At 34.9% G+C, this 22135-nt stretch overlaps 3 protein-coding genes across 6 annotated transcripts; all 3 read right to left on the reverse strand.

The window, feature by feature from the left end:
• Positions 1-201: 201 nt before the first annotated feature.
• Positions 202-6916, reverse strand: LOC110696272. 4 transcript variants are annotated; one of them, XM_021873551.1, is made up of 8 exons: positions 6584-6916; positions 6383-6478; positions 2004-2922; positions 1768-1929; positions 1362-1685; positions 1129-1275; positions 950-1063; positions 202-878 (listed from the first exon to the last, which is right to left on the reverse strand). In XM_021873551.1, the coding sequence occupies exons 2-5, from the start codon at positions 6448-6450 to the stop codon at positions 1458-1460; spliced, it is 1377 nt and encodes a 458-aa protein (XP_021729243.1). In that variant the 5' UTR covers positions 6451-6478; positions 6584-6916; the 3' UTR covers positions 202-878; positions 950-1063; positions 1129-1275; positions 1362-1457. The 4 variants fall into 4 exon arrangements, with proteins under 4 accessions (XP_021729243.1, XP_021729242.1, XP_021729244.1 ...); XM_021873550.1 differs by having other exon boundaries at positions 950-1275; XM_021873552.1 differs by lacking the exon at positions 6584-6916 and having other exon boundaries at positions 950-1275; positions 6388-6465.
• A 4737-nt stretch (positions 6917-11653) lies between these two features.
• LOC110696318 lies at positions 11654-12520 on the reverse strand. Its single transcript, XM_021873610.1, has 4 exons — positions 12397-12520; positions 12191-12324; positions 11976-12096; positions 11654-11899 (listed from the first exon to the last, which is right to left on the reverse strand). Exons 1-4 carry the CDS (start codon positions 12454-12456, stop codon positions 11720-11722), a joined length of 495 nt encoding a protein of 164 aa, XP_021729302.1. The 5' UTR covers positions 12457-12520; the 3' UTR covers positions 11654-11719.
• Positions 12521-12595: 75 nt separating this feature from the next.
• LOC110696333 lies at positions 12596-17235 on the reverse strand. The gene is made up of 5 exons (XM_021873625.1): positions 17001-17235; positions 14281-16915; positions 13303-13506; positions 12777-12901; positions 12596-12678 (listed from the first exon to the last, which is right to left on the reverse strand). The coding sequence occupies exons 1-5, from the start codon at positions 17233-17235 to the stop codon at positions 12596-12598; spliced, it is 3282 nt and encodes a 1093-aa protein (XP_021729317.1).
• Positions 17236-22135: the final 4900 nt, after the last annotated feature.

Genomic DNA, 22135 nt, shown 5'->3' on the forward strand with positions numbered 1-22135 from the left:
TTTTTATTTTCTTTTTATTTTGGGAAAGTTGTAAAACTTGTCCCATTTTTATTATATTTACATTTTTTTAAGCTGTAAAACTAGTCCCATTTTTTCTTTTTATTTTCTTTTTCTTCTGGGGAAGGTCGGTACCCTCACTTACGAAAAATAACGATTTTTTGTTCGCATCATTACTAAATACACAATCACACACAGTCAGTCTCAAGCACACACTAACTTGCACACTAATTGAGTAAATAATGTCAAATACGTAAAGTGTGAATAAAATATACAAAGTGAGTCATGGTTTATAAATGATGTGAAATGTGATCAACGGGGTACATAATAAAAACCCTCGGTCAATACTACTCAGATCCAGAGCTGGGATCACTGTCATCTTGAGGTCGCGAGTAAGGGAATGACAGACCAAAAAGACTCTCCATCATCCGAGTGCGAGGAGTAGTGTCCCTTCTACTAGTACCAACAACTCCAACAGAAGAAGCGGGTACTGTCCACCTAGTAAACTACGTAGGCTGACTCCAAGATGCAGGAATCGTCCGAGGAGGCATCATCCCAAACAATGGAACTGAAAATAAACCCTAGTCAGTAGGAGTAATGACCGGCCTATACTCAAGCTGCGAAGGCTGAGAATGCCGAGACTGTTGCCACTGAGTCTCCTGAAACGGCTGAGAGGGCCGAGTCTGCTGCCACTGAGTCTCCTAAAATGGCTGAGAAAACTGAGACTGTGGCCACCGAGTTTGAAACCCCTGAAATGTCTGAGAAGGCTGCTGCCGCTGTGTCCGAGAATGTCGACGAACCTCCGGGGATCGTTTGCGGTGACTAGGCTCCCCCTCGTCCGAGCCTCTATGCCTCGAGCGCGAGCGAGACCTCTGTCGCTCCTGAAAGACACAAAATGAAAAGATATCACTGATACAAGAAAAGGTAAACATGAGAAAACAGATGAATATACCTCATTAGCATCGTCGGAGCCACTCTGACAACTCGCACCACATCGTAGCTTGATGATAAAGTGCTTCAAATCATCAATCAACTTCATAAAACCCATCATATCCGAGTGCGTGAGCTGAAACAAAAAAAAACAGTAACAAGCAGTATTAAGAAGATTGAAAGACATGTCAAAAAGCTTACCGGCTCGAACTCATCGGGCATGGACTCCTGCGCCTGTCTGAAACCCTCTGGTGCATCAGCAATATGCTCCTCAATCATACCAATCGGTCCCGGGTAACGAACAGACTGAGGAGGGAGCTCGACCTTCCCCCTACGACGAGCAGTAGTCTAAAACATGATCGAATAATCAGGTTATTCGACAGTTTAAGCACGAACTAGTAAAATAAAATCCTAAAAAAAAAAAAAAAGCAAACCTCGGGAAGACGGGGGGGAGGGGCCAACGAAGGAAGCAACTCCAAGGAATAATCGCTCTCCATACGCACGAGCTCCTGCCAAGGAAACGTATAGCGCTACCCCCGATCCAGCAGCTCACCCAGCAAGCATGAGTCTAACATCGACTCCGGTGGAGGCAATGACACTACAAAGTGATTAGCGTTGTGCTGACGAACAACACGCTCTCCAAGGTACCAAACAAAGCGTGTTGTACCAAAGAAAACAGTACGACACGCCGAAAGCTCCAAAGCCTCGGGAAGGTTTGTCATGCCATCCCAAGGCCGATACTGGATCTCGACAGCAACCTGAAAACCATAAGAGATTTCAATGAATGCCGAAAAATAACATCTAAGTAAAAAAATAATACACTGTGAAATCGATCCTTACACCAACAGTACAGGTGCCCCGACGCAGCAGCCCGCGCAAACGCGATACAGACTCCACTCGTGACTCACCTCGGTCACGCCAGCTAGCTCCGACAGGGAAATCATGGACCGCTCCGCGACGCCGTCGAGGGGCCAATCCCGGAAAGTACTCATAAAACCACAACTGCAACAAGAATGACCTCTAAGCATATGAGCTTAACCGATAAAAGTAAAACAAGAAGAGGAAAAGATCGTCACCTCTACGACTCTCCACAAACCATAGACAACAACAGGGGACTGATCGTTCAGCTGCCTGCAGCCATGACGCATCGACGAGAGTAGATCAGCATATCCAATACTAGCCCAACTGTAGGATCCTATTTCACCAATCCTGACCAGAGACGGCAGGTAGCAAATAAGCGCACGAGAACTCCTATCATGAGAAAGAGTCCCGGAAATAAGGATCAAGATAAAGATCCGTACTCGTTGCTCAGGTGTCGTCTCAGCTATGTCAAAACCATGGGCAAGAACAGAAGCCAACTCTGATCGTCCACTCCTATGACCACCCCGAGACACTGGTCGAGTCCTGATATGCTGAACGACAGGACCTAATAACTCCGCTGCCTCGCTCGCCCCCCAAGTCAGGTCAGGAATCTGTAGTACAGGCCGCTCGGTAAAGCGCAAGCCGCTGATCATACTGAAGTCTAGAGGAGTCATCGTCATCTTTCCCCAGGCAAAGTGAAAAGTGTTGGTAGTATCCCAAAAATACTCCAACAGCGCTCGAACAATTGTCGAACCACAACCTCGAGGGCTGCGAAATCCCACAACCGCTGAATAGAAATCTCCCAAACCAGCAGACTCCCACGAGGCGTTGGTAATAGGATCCCCTTTGATGATCCTGTATAGCCGGGGAATCAAATCTCCAGCTCCTGATCCATGATGGCGAAGCACGCCATCGACTATGCTGGTAAGTGGACGGTGAGAAATATGGTTCTCACGACAGAAAACCAACTCATCTGGTGTCCACGGAGGTGGAGTCCATCTACCCCTACTCGTAGAGGGGCGAGGCTCAGTCTCCAAGGCATCATCTATACCCTCAAAAACCGTGGGAGTGTCCTCTCGGAAAGCCTGACGCCGGCCACGAGTAGAAATGTCTCGATCTCGTTGTCTAGGCATGCTATTACGTTCAAACAAAAAAAATAAAAATCCAAATACTTAGCATAATTTCCTAAGTTATTTATTCAAAAAAATAGCTTAACAACTGCCTCAAATTGCACTTTCTATTATACACTAAATTTTTACCTCAAGACTAAAAATTAGCAAAATAACAGAATCATTTCTAGTACTTAGTTTCTCAATAACAAACTAATATTATAGTTCTCCTAATCGTATGATACTATATTCTCCACGACAATATAATACATACACAAAACAAAGCATGTTTCGAAATTGCACAAAAACAATAGATCGTCACATTATAGCATGTTTTACAAGATCTACAACCATTATATCATCATTTCAAGTGCAAAGAAACAACAAGAATAACAAGAACACCATTTCACGAACAAAGTAGTACCGAAAATGGTGATTTGTTCATTTCTTCACCAAATCATGCAAATTTAGTCTCAAATTGCTCACAAACCGACATGCATTCATATACAAGCTAATTTATGGCAAGAATTTCGACATAAAAGCTCAAAATAAAAATAAAAAAATAAAAAATAAAAAATAAAAACCCAATTTTATTTTTCAAGGGTTTCACATGAAATTACTCATTTGAATCAAAATTCAAGAGAAAAAACAAGGAAACTTACATAGATCCTTGTAAAGATTCGAAAATGAGGGAGCTAGCAAGAGATGTAAGTAAATTTGACGAAGAATTGAGTGAGAAAAGCTCGAAAAACCGCAGCAACTATAGTTGCAAGCAAGCAAAATCGAAGTATGAATTATGTTCCTTTTATTTCTATTATTTTTCTAACGATTTTATATTGTTGGATTTATTGTTAAATTGCTTCTAATATTAATGTTAATTCTATTGTTATTATGATCATTATATTGCATGTTAAAAGGAATATGTAATTGAAAATCATGCCTAATAAGATAATTTGAACGACCGGTTTATGTTCCTTTTTAATCTTGTTGTTTAATCAAGTGATCATCATATTATAGAATTATGTGTGCATTAATATTCAACCAATTTAGCATAGTAATAGTTTGGAGCAAATTGAATCTTTGTTTGCATGCCTTTGAAATCGCAGGATTCACTTTTTCATTATAAGAATCGAGTAGAGGTCAATACGGGCGAATGTGACTCCATGTCTCACTTCGTACCATCATCCCCGATCCTCGTTTCTTGGTTCTAAATCATATGGAGTTAGTAATCTCATGGATTATGGATGGGGTGTAACCTTCACGGGTTAATCGTTGTTGCCTATCGTTGTCCCTTTATTTGTGGTTGTCTTTTATGATCCGTAAACGGTTTACAAGTTCCTTAAAAAGTTATTGGCAGCTCCCTACTTTCTTTGCCCTATTCGTATTTTGTCAATTCTCACTTTTTATGAGTGTCAAGCATATTCACCACATGTTTTGACGTAGGCGCACTTCGAACGACGCCTACAAGACCCAACGCTATTTTATTATTTATCTTTTCCACTTTCCCCACTTGCATAAATATTTTAATATTTTTCTCTTCTTAACCTACTTATACTACTTTTTTTTTTACTCTATAACTAGCAATCAAATATATCTCCACCAAAGCACTAACTATACTTTATATTATAAAATTCACATTATGATTCTAACTTATAAATTTCTTAAAACTTTGTGCACGTCCTATTGTTGTGATTATTACAAAATGGAGGGAGCAAAAATAATTTCAGTTCAATAAAACTAAGTTCCCTTGGCATAATAACAAATTTTAATTGGTAACTTTAATGAGCAAGTATAATAGACCATTAGAAAAGTCTTAAACATTTCAATTCAGCAAAATAATTCAATTCAGTAAAGGTAATTTAAGTTCAACCAAAATAAGGTGAAAAGTATAGGGTCACAATTGTCATAAGCTCACATCAACTAATAACGCTAAGGTCTTGTTAAGTTCAATTTATGTTTATATTGAGGATATATTTTGGGAAGATATATTTATTTCTATCTTTTATATTGTTTCCTTATTTCTAGTAACCTAATTAAGGTAACTCTAGGGATAAGAGTTGTATATATATGTTTTACCCCAATTAATGAAAGTTAAGCCGTAAGTTTATACAATTCTACAGTTTACTTATTCCAGGAAAAAAAATATAATAAGTTTCAAATGCTTTATGTGCAACTTTTTATCACAAAATATCTTTAGTTTCGTAATATAAAAATTATATATTACTATATATTAATAAGATACAAATTATTACGAATCTAACAAGATCTTAATTATCGTACACTTAAGGTCAAAGTTTGGTCAAATCAGAAAATAAGTTCAGTTCAGTAAAATTCAGTTTTCTTAAAGAAGAGTTATAATAAAAAATCAGTAAAAATAATTTCAGTTCAGCAAAAATAATTTCAGTTCAGTGAAATTAATTTCAGTTCAGTAAAAATAATTTAAGTTCAGCAAAAATAATTTCAATTCAGTAAAAATAATTTCAATTCAACAAAATTAAGGTGAAGAGAACGGGACCTTAATGACATCAATTTTAATACATAGCACTAGCTTTAAATTTAAGAAAAAATAAAATAACAATAATAATAGTTACTTCCTCTGTTCTGTTAATATTGCAACAAGGAGAAAATTACGCATCCCAAAACACATTTTATATGCTAAATATCTACAATTATGCAAGAGTAAAAATTATAAAAAGTTGATATTGTGAAAGTATTATATGAGACGAATCCAACAAGATCCTATTTGACTATATTTTGTTTAACGTATAACTCATATTATATGGTCAAACAAGAGTGATGAATAGTGCAAAAAGTCCATTATTGCAATATTAATAGAACAGAGGAAGTATTAAGTAATTTATGGAAAAAATCACACTTGGTATTTTTAATTCATATTAGGACTTAGAAACAATTGAAAATATTTTGTTATTCAATCAGATCAATAAAGGAATGACAAATGAAAAAAACAAGCCAAAAAAATATGGCAGGCCATTGTTTTTGGCTTAAGTTGCCGGAACCTGTAACTTTACTAATGTGTCACTGCAACAACTTTTTTTAACTAATTTGTTACCAGAAATATTATTTTAAGTTAATTGAATTTGTTTTTTGATTCAAATTAGATCTCAACTTGGCACACACCACTTTTATAAACTAAATTAACAATATGAGAAAATCCAAATTTGCTAATCAAAATTGCTAGTTGATAAACGTCATTTGTTTAGCAGATAGATCGGAGCTTTGCTCGTACACAAATTCAAATTCTTATATGTGGCTACCCGCTTGGTATAACCATGTAAGATATTACTACCTCTAGTCCAAATTACTCGCAACTTTAAAATATTTTATATCTCACAAATAATACCACAAAATTGTGCAATGTAATGGGCAAACGGGGTTACTCAAATAAACTAATGGAACTAAAAAAAAAAACAAACACGAAAATAAGAATTGAATAAAATACGAAAATAAGAATTGAAAATTCTTACCATACCTGCAGGCCGTTCTGGGAATTATTGGTGGTATCCTTGGGCAGAGCCGTAGCATTGGTGTCCATGGCAGTATCTTCTTCTTCTTTTTCAATTCTGACAAAATTTCAATTCAAAAACATCAATAGAAATTATAAAAAATTAAAAATTTAAAAAAAAAATTAAAAGTCAAAATGGGTATAAAGGAGGAGAGAGAATGACCTGGGGAAAGGAAGGTTAAGTGGGAAGGGGAAGTGAAGGATTATAATCTGGGTTTGATCGGACGATATTTTTGGGGCAGTTCACTGAAAAAGTGTTTGTGTAAACTCAGAGGTAGGAGAGTGAGAAAAGTGAACTATTGAAGAGGGAAAGAGAGTGTTTGGTGAAATTACAACAAGTTTTACGGTGGCAAACCTCAGATAGGGATTACTCCCTTTATTTTGAAATAAATCCCTAATTTAATTGATACGAGTATATTTGTCAATATTAAATTTTGATCCTCTTTAATTATCTATAGATAAAAGATTTCCCTCAAAAAAAAAAAAAAAATCTATAGATAAAAGATTGAGGAAATATTTGTTTCCACTTTTCACGAAAAATATGTTTATTTATAAAGTAAGAAAAGATTATGACCAAAATTCAACTTTGAGGAAATACAAGGGATTTCTACCCTCAAAACTTCTTTAATAGGGTATTAATCACTAACCTCAAAGTTGGAAGTATAATCTTTCCCATTAGACTGTGCTTAGCTATCTCTAATATTCCCAAATATCTTTTTTCAAAATATATCCTCAATATATACATATCTACTATTTAGTCATAATTGAAATTCAATATTTAGAAATTATTTATCGAAACGAATCTAACAAAATCCAACACGACTGTATTTTTCTTTAATTAATTATAAAAAGATGGGTCAAAGAACTAGTGTGAAAGTGAAAAGGTTCAACGAGACTATTAGGGGCCGTTTGGTTCACTAAGGGGAAAGGGAATGACTAAGAGAAAGGGAAAGAGGGAGAATGGAAAGCAACTCCCTTATTTATTATAGGTTGTTTGTTCACACTTCACAAAGGGGAAAGAGAATGAAGATTGAACTTCACATGGAAGTACCAAATCACTGCCAACAACGAAACTCCAACCACCCTCCTCCCAGCGGCGCCGAGCTCCCCCACCCCCTTCGTCGGTCCCCACCCCTCCCTGCCGACAACCTACTCCCCTCTAATTTCCTGCAACACCGCCGCCCTCCCTCGTCCACCGCACCGCCGCCCCTTTTCTTTCTAATTGTTGATGTTGTCCCTCTTCTCTCTCTTTTTTAAGTGATTTTTTTTATAGATCTAGTAGGTTGTTTGTTAATAGAGTGTCATATGTTGTTTTTTGGGTGTTTGGGGGTTGTTTATGGGTTTTTTTTTGTTGAAATGGTTAGGGTTTTTGGGTGGTTTTTGGAGTAGTTTTTGTAGTGGTTTTCATGGTGGGTGTGATGATTTCGTGGGTAATGAGTGGTGAACGTGGTGGGTGAGGGTTAATTCCAATGAAGTTGGGTAATTGGGGAAGATGAATTTTTTTTCCGGGTGGATTTGGGTGGTTTCGGTGGTTTTAGGTGGTTTCGATGGTGGTTTGTTGGTAGCAGCAGGGGTGTCGACGATGTTATGGTGGTTCTGATGGTGTTAGGGTAGCTGGATGGTGTCTAGGTGGTGGTTCTGATGGTGTTAGGGTGGCTGGATGGTGTCTAGGTGGTGGTTCTGATGGTGTCAGGGTGGCTGGATGGTGTCTAGGCGGTGGTTCTAGTGGTGTCAGGGTGGTTAGATGGTGGCTAGGCGGTGGTGTCGGTAGTCGGTTGGTGTTTTCAAGAGTGGTCAAGGTAGTTAGAAATTTGGTCAAGGTAGTTGGGTGAAGAGGAATTTGGGGGTTTGAGTGATTCCCTTGGGGGGGGGTGGGGAATGAAGATAGAGGAAAATGGGGTAATGGGAGGGGTAAAGGGAATGATTGATTTTGTCTATCAAACATCAACAAAGGGATTTATGGTAGTTGATTCCCATTCCCTTTGTTGAATACCCCCAACCAAACGACCCCTTAGAGTAATGAAGCTTTAGATATAGAGATATTAGCCAGTGGCGGATCCAAGATTTTCGAACTTATGAGTCACCATCAATAATTGATCACTTGTTTCAATCCAAAAATTATATAAAAAAAATTATATTTCACCAAAATGATTTCAATCCAAAAATAGGATATAAAAATACATATTATAAAACTATTACATTAAACTAACTTTATGATTTTTTACTTTAAAACAAGAATTATTAAAAAAAAAAGTTAGATAACTTAAGAGACCGGTTATTAAATATAACAGGTCTCTTTAATGAAATATGAAAGCTAGACCTGTTATCAACGTGGTGGCAATAGCAGCAACAAAGAGACCACCTATCTGATATTTTAATAGGTAGTCTCTTTGATATTTAAAAAACTGACAGTGGGCTAATCTCAAATAGAAGCAACAAAGAGACCTCCTATCTGTAATAGGCGGTCTCTTAGTTGTTGTTTTTTTTTTTTTTGCTGGTGAGTCACGTGACTCACTGTGCACCTTAATAGATCCGCCTCTGATATTAGCCCTATATGCACATTGCACACAATAGATAGAACAATCATTAATGTCATAAGTGAGAATATACACTCACAATTATATACTTGTATTTCTTAGTGTAATGATCAAAAGTTACATTCCACTATAAGTTAAAGCGTTTTTATTTCCTTACATAGTGTTATCTTTCTTGAGTTGTAATTTGGGAATCAAGGGGTTTTGAGTAAACTTTATAAAAACGCTTGTAAGGAAATAAAAACGCTTCTGATTTATTGAATTGAATTGAGCTGAACACTTCTCGAGCAGTTGTATTAGCTTTGAGTGAAGTTGAATGAGAAGAAGAGGAAAGAGACCAGAGTTGCAAGTTGAAGGACTTGTGCTCGAAACTTTAGAGAAAGTCTTAGCATTGTAATAGGTTGTTGCTCTATTCTAATAAAGTGTCTTTATCTAATAAAATCCCTTGGGGACATGATTTTTCTTCTTGTTTATAGTTAAGAAATTTTCCATGTAAAAAATTTTCTTCACATTTTTGAGTTCTTTAAACTTTCGTTTTTAATTTTGCAAAAAAGTTAGCTAAATAGCCAAACTACAATTCACCCCCTTTTATAGTATTCATGGAAGTTACATAGACAAAAATATTATCCCAAAATCCAATTGACAACATGACCATTGTTTTCTTTTCTTTTTTATTTTTTTTAATATTTATTATTTCCTTCATGTCACTTACTTAAAAAATCTGAAAAGTCACCGTTGCACTTACAAAAACAAAATTGTATAGATTCTGTTGTATAAATTAAAGTGTATCAGTAAGATCAATAATATCCCAAAAAAAAACCATCATATCTCTTGCCTCTCCTCTCTTATAGGGTTTCTCCAAAATCTTGGCGTTTAGGCCGGAAATAATAGTCTAAGAACTTAGACTATTTTCGACCATTTTTCCTAAATTTTCTTTAGTTTTGCAATTTAGGTTTCAATAAATCTACACGAGTAAGTGTAGATACATCCGTCTCCCTATGGTGGAGTCTTTATTTTTTGTTGGTTTAGTTGTTTGTTTATGTTTAGGGTTAGTTTGTGTGGTAGGGTTTATAAAAAAAGGTAATCATCTTTTTACCTATTGTCAGTTCTTTGGTCAAGCGAAATAGATGAAAACCATCCTTACGGCTACAACAAATCGTTAGACCGTCTCTCCAAAAAGGCTGTATATTCCAGCAATGTGTGCGAGAGATGTACCACAATGCAAGATTTTTTCAACGATCGTAGCTTTGATGAAGGAAACCCTAATTTGATTCAATTTTATGTATTTGTTAATGTAGATTTCATTTGTAGATGCCGGATGGCTTTTTATTAATGAATTGATTTGTTTCCAAAAAAAAAAAGTCTATCTGTATGTAGCTACTATTAAAAGCTCTCCTTTTACTCTTTACTCTAAAAAAAAGTGTAATAGTTTGACCGTTCGTTTTTTAAGTTGCAACAAAGGAAGTTTTTAAATCTTACAAATAATACCTTGTAGTTAAAAAAAAAATGGAGGTATCTATGTTACTGATTAAGAGCTTGTTCTGATTTATTGAATTGAATTGAGCTGAACTGAACTGAATATTTTATGAGAGAAGAAAATTAGAAACTGAACTGAACTGAAAATAAGCTGAAAAGAACAGGCCCTAAGCCCCGTCTGGTTTGATGTAAAACATTTTTAATGAAAATTAGTTTTCATGGTAAACATATTTTCATATAAAAACACAATTGCAAATTAGTAATCCTTTATTTGGTTGCATACAAGAAAAGTAAAACATAAGAGTGAGAATGTAAGGGCAGATGAGAGGAAATTAAAAAGAAGGTAAGGAGGAGGGAGGAAAATGTGACTTTCCTTGTTTTATAAAGAAAAAGAAAAATTGTATTCTTCCCCTTCACAAACTAAACAAAGGAAAGTGGGAAAAATAAGGGAATTTATTTTTAATTGAAAAATTGGTAAGAAAAACTGTTTTTTTTTAGGAAAAAAAAAGATGAATTTGCAAATTGCTCTCATTTAAAGTTTGTATTTTTCAAATTGCAGCCACTTAATAAAAAAATTGTAACTTGCAGCCCAAAAGTTCTTATAAATTGTATGTTACAACACGTTTTAACTTTTTCATCGGTGTTTGTGTCGAAAAATATTCAGTTAAGGTTGTAGGGGTCATTTTAGTTTTTAAGGAATCGAATTGAGCTCAAAATTAGCAAAACAATAATGCAAGTGCCGCATTTTGCATAACAAAAAATATCGATTTAGGGCTAACTATTTTTCGTTGTAAAAACGAGGCACTTAGGTTTTTTTTTTTACTAATTCCAAGCTCAATTCGGATCAATGGCTCCTAAAACCTTATTCGAATATTTTTCGACACGTAAATCGATAAAAAAAAGTTATATTGGGCTGTAATTTACAATTTATAAAAACTTTTGGATTGCAATTTGTAATTTTTTTTGTAAATGACTGCAATTTGTAAAATACTAACAAATGACTACAATTTGCAAAATTTCCCTTTCTTTTACCATAAACTAGAATGTGCCCGTGCTAATGCACGGGTTATAATTAAGGATAGGATAAAAAAAAAAAAAGTATATAGATACAAATGGTATTTAATAAAACCAAAATAATAACAACAAAAACCCAAAAAATAAAAAAACAAATTGATTACAAATTAAAAAAAAAAAAAAAAAAAAAAAAAAAACCAAGTGTTGAATTCATATAAAAATATATATATATATAATTAAAGTCTTGAAATATTATGCTAAATGAATCTAAGTCTTCAATTAGATTGTCCACGCATCTCTCGTGTCAGATAATAGAATTCTTCCTCCCATCTTACTTGTAAAACAGATGCAACTATGATATCATCATTTCCTATCTCAGGAACATGTAGTATGAAAGTGAATGTATTCATCAATCGTTCACTCAGATACTCCTCTAGAAAGTAGTCTCCAAATTCCTGTTCATAAATAACAAATGTATCCGTTATGCCGGTGAGTAATTCCTTAATATATATGATTAAAGGATATACTTACATTATCTGTCATCGCTTGAATACTTGATATTGGACAACCGATAATCATCTCAGCATATTGGCCAAAGAGTGTAACAGACATTGTATTTGTAGCGTCACCAATTTTTATATTGATTCTATATCTGTTATTATTGATATGATATAATTAGGTATAGTGATATGTAAAGCAGATTATAATTATATTTTTTTAAATAAAATAAAAAAAAGTGAAAATACCTTGGCCTACTAAAAGAGGGGTCACACTCCACGCACATATCAGCTCTCCTTAAGTGTTGAGCACATGATTCATACCAAATAGGCATAGAAGAATCAATAGATAACACCTTTGCTAGTACTCGAAAGTATTTTACCTGAAAACACACATCAAATATTAAATACCTCATGTATAAGAAAATGAAATCAATAATTGTTGATATACATACATTATGAGCCGCTGAAAACTGATTTAACTTTATCCTTTTTGCATTAAACACCATTTCCATTTCAGAGATACTATTAGTTAATATCTGACTCCAACTGATAAGTTTTTGGACATATCCATCATCCGCATACCTATATGAGTTATATAAGTACATTAGTATGCAATATAAACTTACATTGTATATTATGATGTATTTAGGCTTACCAGCCATGTAGATCGTCAGTTTCATCAATATCAGGATCAATAAAAAGTCTGGTACGTCCAACAGTCGAAAGACATTTACCTATTGGAAGGTTAGTAAAAGTATTCAAAGCAATGATAATAATGAAAATGACACCATAGTCTTTTCATGGTTATCTAATTTTTAAAAACTTATTTTACCATAATAGGAGCCAACTGATACCATGGATGCACCCAACACATGATCCTGATTAAGCTCATTGAATAAGAAACGACCTTGATCATGAGCAAACCCTTCCCATAAAGTTAGCCTCATTGTTTCCATGCTGTAAATCAAAATATGTCAATATATTTTTTTTTAAGAAAAAGAAAAAAAAAAACTTAACATTGCATAAGTTGTTATGATTACATAAACATATTGTAACTTTTGTAATATGCTCTTACTTTGTGTTGCAGAGTAACACATCTCTTTTGAATTGTTGTCTCCCACCCGAGACTCTATATGATTCAGACACATATATAACCAATCCAATAACATTTGTGTACATTCATCATCAAGAAAAAAGATCGGATATGACCTTCAAAACTCAAAAAAATAATTTTAAAAATGCAATAAATATTAGTATTATTTATTTTAATTACTAAAAGACACATACCGATGAGAGGACTATTGCACAGGTGAAGGTACTGTGGAATGTGGCAAAATTCAATAAACCTGAAATTGTACCTTGGGATATCATCACAATCATCAAGAATTTCTGTTATCATGGTCTTGTTGCCAAATTTCAACCTCATTTGGTTATTGGAATATTTGTAAGATGTATCTAGAGGCATAAGATCTAGCTGAGCAATTGAATAAACCTTTCCTTGTTTGAAGATCTCTTTATATTTACCAATCAGCATTAAATAGTGTGATTTGAACTTCGTCCCCCTAGAAATTGAAATTTTCATACATACATAAGTGTCAAATAAATGAATATATTGAAAAAAAAAGTAAGCACTACGTAAAAATATAGTTCAAACCTCTGAGTCAATGAATACCATACTCCACTAACGATGGACGTAATTTGTACTTCTAGCTCTACATTGTTCATTGACCATCCATAATAAACGCACTATAATATTCACATTCAATGTCGTAAGGGTAATACAACGACATGGTGTGTATCTTGTGTACATTTCCTGCATTTTAACATCATTGAAGTGGGCATAAAAAAATAATTTACATAATATTTCATTATTGATCCAACCTCGCACATGTATAAAGGTTACATAAATAGTATAGATAATGAAATAATTCTTAAATAAAGAAAATAAAAAAAAAAAAAAAAAAAAAAAGTAAAATAGAAGAATTAACATGACAAAGAAAATCTAATATATTATAAAAATAGTATAGCTCTGAAATCACACTAAAACAAACATTGCTAAGAGTTACTAAATAAATGTTATAAAAAACTACATACATAGCTAATTGACACTGTTTAATACTTCCTTATACACAATATTTTTAGTCAAACTGTGAGAAACATCCTTCTTATTTTGTACTAAGATTTTTAGCCCGGCAGGAGATGTAACTCGTGACATTGCAACATATAATTGGCCATGACTAAACACGGGCCTAGGGAGAAAAATGCCAACTTTGCTCAACGTCTGTCCTTGGCTCTTATTTATTGTCATGGCAAAGGCTAATTTTAATGGAAATTGCCTTCTTTTAAGAGGGAGATCTATCTTCTTGTTGGAAGGTGTTAAATCAATTCGCGGAATTAGAACAGATTCTGTAGCTCTAGGACCTGTGATCACTTTTTCCTCAATCACTCTGTAACCCAATTTCTTGATTATAAGGCGTGTTCCATTGCACAACCCTATGGATTGGTTCATATTTCGCATCAATATTACTGGGGCACCAACTTTCAGCTCTAAGCAATGATTTGGAAGACCCAACAAATTTAATGAGTTTAATAATTCCATAGGCTCCATGTTATCAAGGATCCCACCATCTCCTGTATGACCCAAAGTATTCGAACTATAGTACCTATGCACGTTTCCTGGTAGCATTGATAAAATTTTCGAATTTAACTCATCTACATCATTGTTTGTTGGTGCTAGAATTCCGCGATCCTTGAGGTACTCCCAATCCGTGTAATTTGAAGGCAAGTTGGGGTAGACAAAGTTAATGAGATTTTGCAAACCATGTTCATCATTGGCTATCAAAAAATCACGTGGTATTTCAATCCAATTTGGTTCACCTTCCTCTGTAATGGGCACTCCTACTACAACTCCTTCTCCAACTTTTATTATCCAATCAGCAAATTCTCGAATTTGTTCAAGAGTATCGGAGGGAACGTCACTTCGACATAAACGCATGTTTATCCTTAGGCACATAACTTGGCAGTCTCTCCAAAAGGACGCTCGATGCAAGGTAGCTGCAACAATAGATTCTCGTCCTTCATCTGGCACCACGGGAAGTATCTGTCTAAAGTCTCCACCAAGAACAACCAATTTACCTCTGAAAACTCTATTGTCACTACAAATATCCTTAAAATGTCGATCTACTGCCTCAAATGCTAATCGATGGGTCATTGGAGCCTCATCCCATATAATCAATGATGCTTCACGGATCAAATCAGCACGGGTTGAGTCTTTTTTGAAGTTACAAACGGAATGTTGATCAGGATCAAAAGGAATCTTGAAAGTCGAATGTGCGGTTTTACCACCAGGCAATAATAAAGCAGCAATTCTCGAAGAAGCCACAGAGAGCACGATATTTCTTTCAGATCTGAATTTCGCAATCAGAGTGTTCCATAGGTATGTCTTTCCTGTCCCACCACTATCGTAGACAAAAAATAGGCCACCTGCATCTCGAGAATGAGCATCAAGTATTGCAGCATATACTCTATATTGATCCGTGTTTAACCCTCTAACTAAGGTATCAAATCTGTTAGCTTCATCATGTGTGTCATATTCAAGTTCATCTCTTATCAACCGATTTAAGGCATTGCGTGCTAACTCTGAAGAAGGTTGTGGCATGTCAGGGAAATCTGTCAATGACCTTCCAAGTTTATTCAATATATGCTCAATCTCTTGTAATCCTTGATTCTGCATCTCTTCGGGAGTTAATCGTAAGTTAGGGTTTCTAGTTTGACGTTGCATCATTCTCTCTAGGTCATCCGTAAGTTCACCCCAATGTTGTTCCCACAACTGTTTCGGATCACTTACTTCTGAAAACATCAATATGGAGCAAAACATGTTTCTCAACTGTGAACCTGATGCCCAGTTAGAGGCTTCTGACAGAGTTTCATGCCACTCATTATCGTCATCAAGCAACCCAAAGGCATGACATGCAGATCTAAAGGTAGGGTGGATGACACCATCAACAGTTCGTATATCTTCAAAAGATTCCGCTCCACAAACCTTAGTTAAAAGCATCCGTAAGTAATATTGTTCCCCAGAATTTGGATGAACAAAAGGCAACCTACCAATGCAAGGTCTTTCTTGTCGTTGTGCCCACCTTTTTGTAGAGCGATTCCATGTGAATCCCATAGGAAAATTTTGGTAAGTGTATTGATTTGCTTCTGGAAAATCCTTGTTAGCTTGAAACCACATAGTTAACATGGTTTGTTGCAATCTCGGTCGTTCGAGGACTATGTGCAGATCATCATTATCATTGAAAACTACAAATTGTTCACCAGGTAGATGAAACTGAAGTAGTTCTGTTGAAGGATATTGATGTTGCAAATCAAACTCAAATATTCTCCAGCATGCTTCAATGGCCGATACATATCGACAATCTAAGTATTGTTTTATCTCATCCACTATGTTTCCTTGTCGTACCTCTTGACCACGTCGTGTGGTCGAATTGTTTTCAATGACAACTGTTGCTCGATCTTGACCTTTAGTAACATACTTGTATAGATACTTTACCACACTTCTCGCAGCAACACGCTCAACATTTATGTGCGCATTGTACTTAATACATAAATCTCTGTTGTATGGTACCACCCAACGATTATCGACTTCCCTTCCATTAACAATGATGGGCTCTCTATGCTGTCTACGTCTATACTGCACAAAGCCATTATCATCAAAGGTGGTTTCAGTACAAAATTTCTTCGGGAAATGTTTTGAACACTTTCCATCGATTAAACATGGCCCACATGGTCCATGGAGCATGTTCTTGGTAACTGTTTCAAATGCCAAAGGATCTACATCCTTGTCAGGGATTTCCGCAGAGATAATTACATCGATATCCTCTGGACACTTAGGCTTATCTTCTAGAGCCAATGTTATGAGAATATGCGCATGTGGAAGTCCGCGCTTTTGAAATTCAATGACATAAAAATCTGTAACATGAAATATGTCCCATGTTAATTAATTAGATATGTAAAAAAATATAGTATGATTATATAATTAATCAACACAACTCACTTGCAATGACTTTTCCAAACTTCCTGTTATCCTTCAATTCGCGAAGCATTTGTTTCAATTTGATCTTGAAAACACGTGCTACAATGTCTGGTCTATCTTCAGTGCGACGAATTCCACGTGTAGATATCTCATTTACAATCTCAGGCCAGTTTGGATTGCAAGTGAAAGTTATAAATAAATCAGGCGGACCCAAAACACGAATAATTGCCATAGCATCTTGATAATGATGGGCCATATTACGGGGGCTTCGTGTGAAGGATGATGGTAATATGAATAATCGACCTACATCAGTAGCATTGACATCTTCAGCCTGATTGCATCTTGGAGTCCGCTGTATAAATCAGAGCGAAGCCTGCCTTGATTTCTCCTTATCCATGATAATCGATATTGTTCCATTGCAGCGTATGCATCAACATCAAATTGTTGCAATAAGCGCCCGGAATCTATCAAGGTGTCACCCTCTTCTTCCCTATCATGTATCCTAAATGCGTAGAATTGTCGCATTGTCACAGTACTTCGACTGGTACTTGTACTTGACGCCTTAGGTATCCCAACTCTCCATCCATCGGTACCATATGGAAACAGTAGTGGGTATTGTAAAGGCATATAACTTGGATGAGTTTCATCAATCCTTTGTAACCCACCATCTATTTTTTGCAATATGATATCTCGATTACCTATGTCTTCAGTTCCATCACCTACCATCAATGCAGCCACTTCACTTGCGGTTGGTTGGATATATTGTCTGCCTTCTCTTGCGCAAATAAGCTTAATTCTCAAATCTTGATGCTCACCTTGATTGCGCAACATATTGCCAGCATTTCTGAATACTGTGACATAAGGATTTATATCATCAAGCATCATTTTTAGTCCTTGTAAAATTCCTGGATCTATGGAAGAAGCTTCCGCGCCCCCCATGTGATGTAGTCGGTTGGATGTTTCATTGTCAGTATCATAGATGTACAAATGTGCAAACTTTGGACCTGTTCCCGGCTCAGGGAGTAAAGTTCCGATTCGATGGTAACTACTACCACTTATACGATAGACATAGGGGCCTCTACCATCATTAACAGTGTTATCAATCTGACCGCCCATAGAGGTGAAAGCTAACATAGAGTTGAAAGCTCTAATATTGTTTCGAAATTGATGATTTGGCAAAAGTGACATTAAAAATGGCGGTGTCAAAGGTAAAAGCGGCAATATAACTTGCCCACTTTGACAACAGTGATTGAACCTTGGGTGTGTTTTATTGCTACTCTTTACCCTTTCTTCAATCCACATAAGGGCCTTGCAATTAGGACACACAACCGTTCTAGGTCCAAAATCCCAACGTCTATCAAACTGATCTCTACGACGACATTGATGAGTCACTTCTGCATGCAAAGGATTTATTTTAGTGAATGTCAATTAACAATGTCGACATCAATTAGGTGTGTGGTTAAGTAGCTTGGCAAAGTGGTTACCTCTCCTTTCGACAATATGCTCATCAGGTCTAGCATCATTGTCTATCCCCTCATTAGGTGAGCTTTCTGGAATGAAAGTTTTTAATAATTTAATAGAATCCTTAATGCAAGGTATTAGTATTATAAAGTAAATATTAATGGTTCGTATAAGTACCATTTATATTGATCTCATTAGGAAATTGCTCCACTTCACGTGTCACATCGTGATATTGATGTGTTGATCGACGTAATAACATCCAATCATTAGGTGAGCTTTCTGGAATGAAAGGTTTTAATAATTTAATAGAATACTTTATGTAAAGTATTAGTATTATAAAGTAAATATTAATGGTTCTTATAATTAAGTACCATTCATATTGATCTCATTAGGAAATTGCTCCACTTCACGTGTCACATCGTGATATTGATGTGTTGATTGACGTAATTGCATCATTAATAGTCGCAAGGATCGTGCTTCTTTCTCCAATAAGTAACGACGTTGCTTAAAAATAGGATCTTCATGGTTTGTAGTGCGTTTGAATAGTAACCTTCGCCTAACAGCTAATCTAGCATGTTTGTGTTGCAAATTCTCTCTAAATCGATAATTACTTGTATGTATGTCCATTCTTATCTATTATATATACAATAATCAAGAGATAAATATATAAGAATCGATATTATAGTTTGAACAACATCAATTAATAGAGGTAAGTTGTAACAATTTACAATGTTATAATCCTAATAGAGGTATTATATGTATGTAATGTAGTGTAGTGGCAAATTAATAGCATGTCCCTCTATGAGTAGATAAAATCCTAAATTTACCTAAATATACATGCTCATTCATATTAACAAAATTAAAGTAAAATAAATTGTTCATACCTGTAGGGTGTAGAAATTTAAGCTAAAGGTGAAACGCAGTCAACGGAGTGTTTTATATACTGTAAAAAAAAATGGAACAATAAATTAAATTAATGAACAATCTCCAATACCAACTCCATTTCTACTTACATTAAAAAAAAATATTAATAATGAATCATGTCTAACTCTAATTAACTTCAATTCCATTTCATTTAAAAAATGGTCAAACCTATTATTGAATTCTACCTTACAGGTATGAAATAGTGAATAGTAGTAGAATCGTGGTCAAGGGATCAACATTGTTATTGCTAATCCTCAATTAATGATAAATGTTATTATAGACTTGTATAAAAAAGGTTGTTCATATAAGTTATTTTGTATTTATAAAAAAAATGATAAAAAATTAAGGTGGCATAAAAGAGGAAATGATATTTTTTTTGGAAGAAAAAAAAATTGCAATATATATTCTGTGTGTGTGTGTGTTTTTTTTTTTTACCAAAAAAATTTAGGTGACAAAATAGAGGAAATGACTATTTTTTTTTTTTTTTGAAAAAGATATCAATTGCAATTTACGTCAAAATTGAGTGCACTGTATAAACTATTGATTATCAAAGAGAAAATTGGATTTTTTGGATGAAATAATATGCAATAATTATTCTGTATTTTTTTTTTACAAAAAAAAAAATAGGTGTTTGGAAGAAATAATATGCAATATTTATTCAGTATTGTTTTTTATTTTACAAAAAAAAAAAAATTAGGTGGCAACAGAAAGAAAAAAAAATGAAGAACCTTTTTGTTTTTAAAGAGAAAATTCATTTTTTTTTAATAAATGTATTATAAGATTAGTAACAGGGATAAAATTCTATGATTGTGTTCTAATTGAGTTTCTTTATGATGTGCTTGTGTTCTAATCATCCATAACCGATAATGAAAACTATCAAAAACCTTGAAATCTTCACTTTTTTTAATCAATGTTTTTATCTTGATCAACATCTTTCAATCCGTTTACATTTACATATGAAGAATTTAATATTGATACATAACAAATTATAACCAATTTGAGTCCATATTAAGATATTGACACAAAAGTCACTGTCCAAACACTCGAGCAGGGCATATGCCGCGATATCATGATAGTAGCACTACATGCGTAATTATATTTATCATAATCCTATAGTACACATCTTATCAGTTTTTATATACATCGTTTGATTTTTACTACCACCATTAGTTATACATATACGAAGTATTACATACCAAGTACAATAAAAAAAAAAAAAAAAAAATGTTATGGATGGAGTAATTTGGATCCAACGACTTGAGTGGGAATCCAACCCCATTGAGTTCACATAACATTAAAAAGGTTTTGCTCTTCTTAACAAACATGAGTTTATTATGATGGCACATTAATTTATTCACTTTCCAAATTACAGTATTTATCTAGCAAACAAATTACAGTATTGAAGGTAGATTGCGTGTCCATCTCCATGAAAACTCTTCTGTTTCTCCAAAACCCACGAAACTCCTGTTTCTCATTATACCGTGTTGAAAAATCCCATTTTTCTCCATAGGTTTGTCGGAACTCTCAGGTTTCTCACCAACATGTCGAAAGTTTAACCCGTCTCAGATCATACGCGATTGCTTCTCCATTGTTTTACCTCCCAAATTCCCCAACTTTCTCTATAATTAAGCTCCAATTTTGTTCCTAAAAGACTCTCGTTTAATTTGCTAAAACAACCCATATCTATTTTTAAGAATTTATCTCTTTTCAAATTGAAAAATGCCCATTTCAAATATCAAATCATACTAAAAAAAACTGGCAATCAAATTTGCAGAAACTCAAATTCAACCACATCCCAAAAAAACCCACATATTCAATAATCAATTACACAATTGAAATTATGTTTTAAGAGGAAAAATCAACCTGTATTGTTACTATTAGAGCTACGAAATTATCATCAAAAATCAATACTCCAAACACAAAATTCATCAAAATAAATAAAGTAGGTTGTGAAAACGGCGTAGGTTAAAGAAAGTAAAGTGGCATCCATGTGTAAGCAAAATCGGAGTAAAAGAAAAAGAAAGGACAACAACGTATTAACAGAAATGTCTAAAATGCATTCCCACTAATAAATCCAATCAAATAATTAACACAAAATTTGTTTTTACCTTGAAATTAGGGAAGAAGAAGATGAATTAGTAACACCAAAAAGCACCTATCTCAAGTGAATCCACGAAGAAGAAGAAGGCAACATCGAAGACGACGGCGTAGATGTATGACTTCGCCGGAATTGTGTGAGCAAAATGTTGGTTACCTGATTGAAACCCCAAACAATCAGATTTGTGTTTTTTTTTTGTGTGTGTGAGTGAAATGAGTGTTGCAAAGTGTGTAGTATATAATCCATACTCTATTACTCTGTTGTAGTGTGTGTGCAGTTAACTGCCTAGGGATGTCAGTGGGGCGGGTCTCCTACCCGCCCCATCCCCGCCCCAATGGGGCAGGGATGGGTCTCGGTTTTGCGGGTGGTGGGGCGGGGATGGGGATAAAAATCATACCCGCCATGGGTGATGGGGCGGGGGTGGATTTTAAGTTGTACCCGCCCCATCCCCGCCCGCCCACCACCCGCAAAAGGCGGGAGTGAATGAGAGATTAAGATTGGGGATTTGGAGGATTTTGGTGAAAAGTGACTGTTAAATTATATATTAGATTCTTATAAAGGTTTTTTTTTTTTTTATTATTTTTTTTTTCTTCGCAAAATAGTGTTTTTTTTTTTTTAATAGAACTTTAAAAAAAACCAAAAAAATTGAATAACGTCGTTTGGAGGCGAATCA

The sequence above is a fragment of the Chenopodium quinoa genome, unplaced genomic scaffold, assembly GCF_001683475.1.
Source record: "Chenopodium quinoa cultivar QQ74 unplaced genomic scaffold, ASM168347v1, whole genome shotgun sequence".
Taxonomy (NCBI): domain Eukaryota; kingdom Viridiplantae; phylum Streptophyta; class Magnoliopsida; order Caryophyllales; family Amaranthaceae; genus Chenopodium; species Chenopodium quinoa.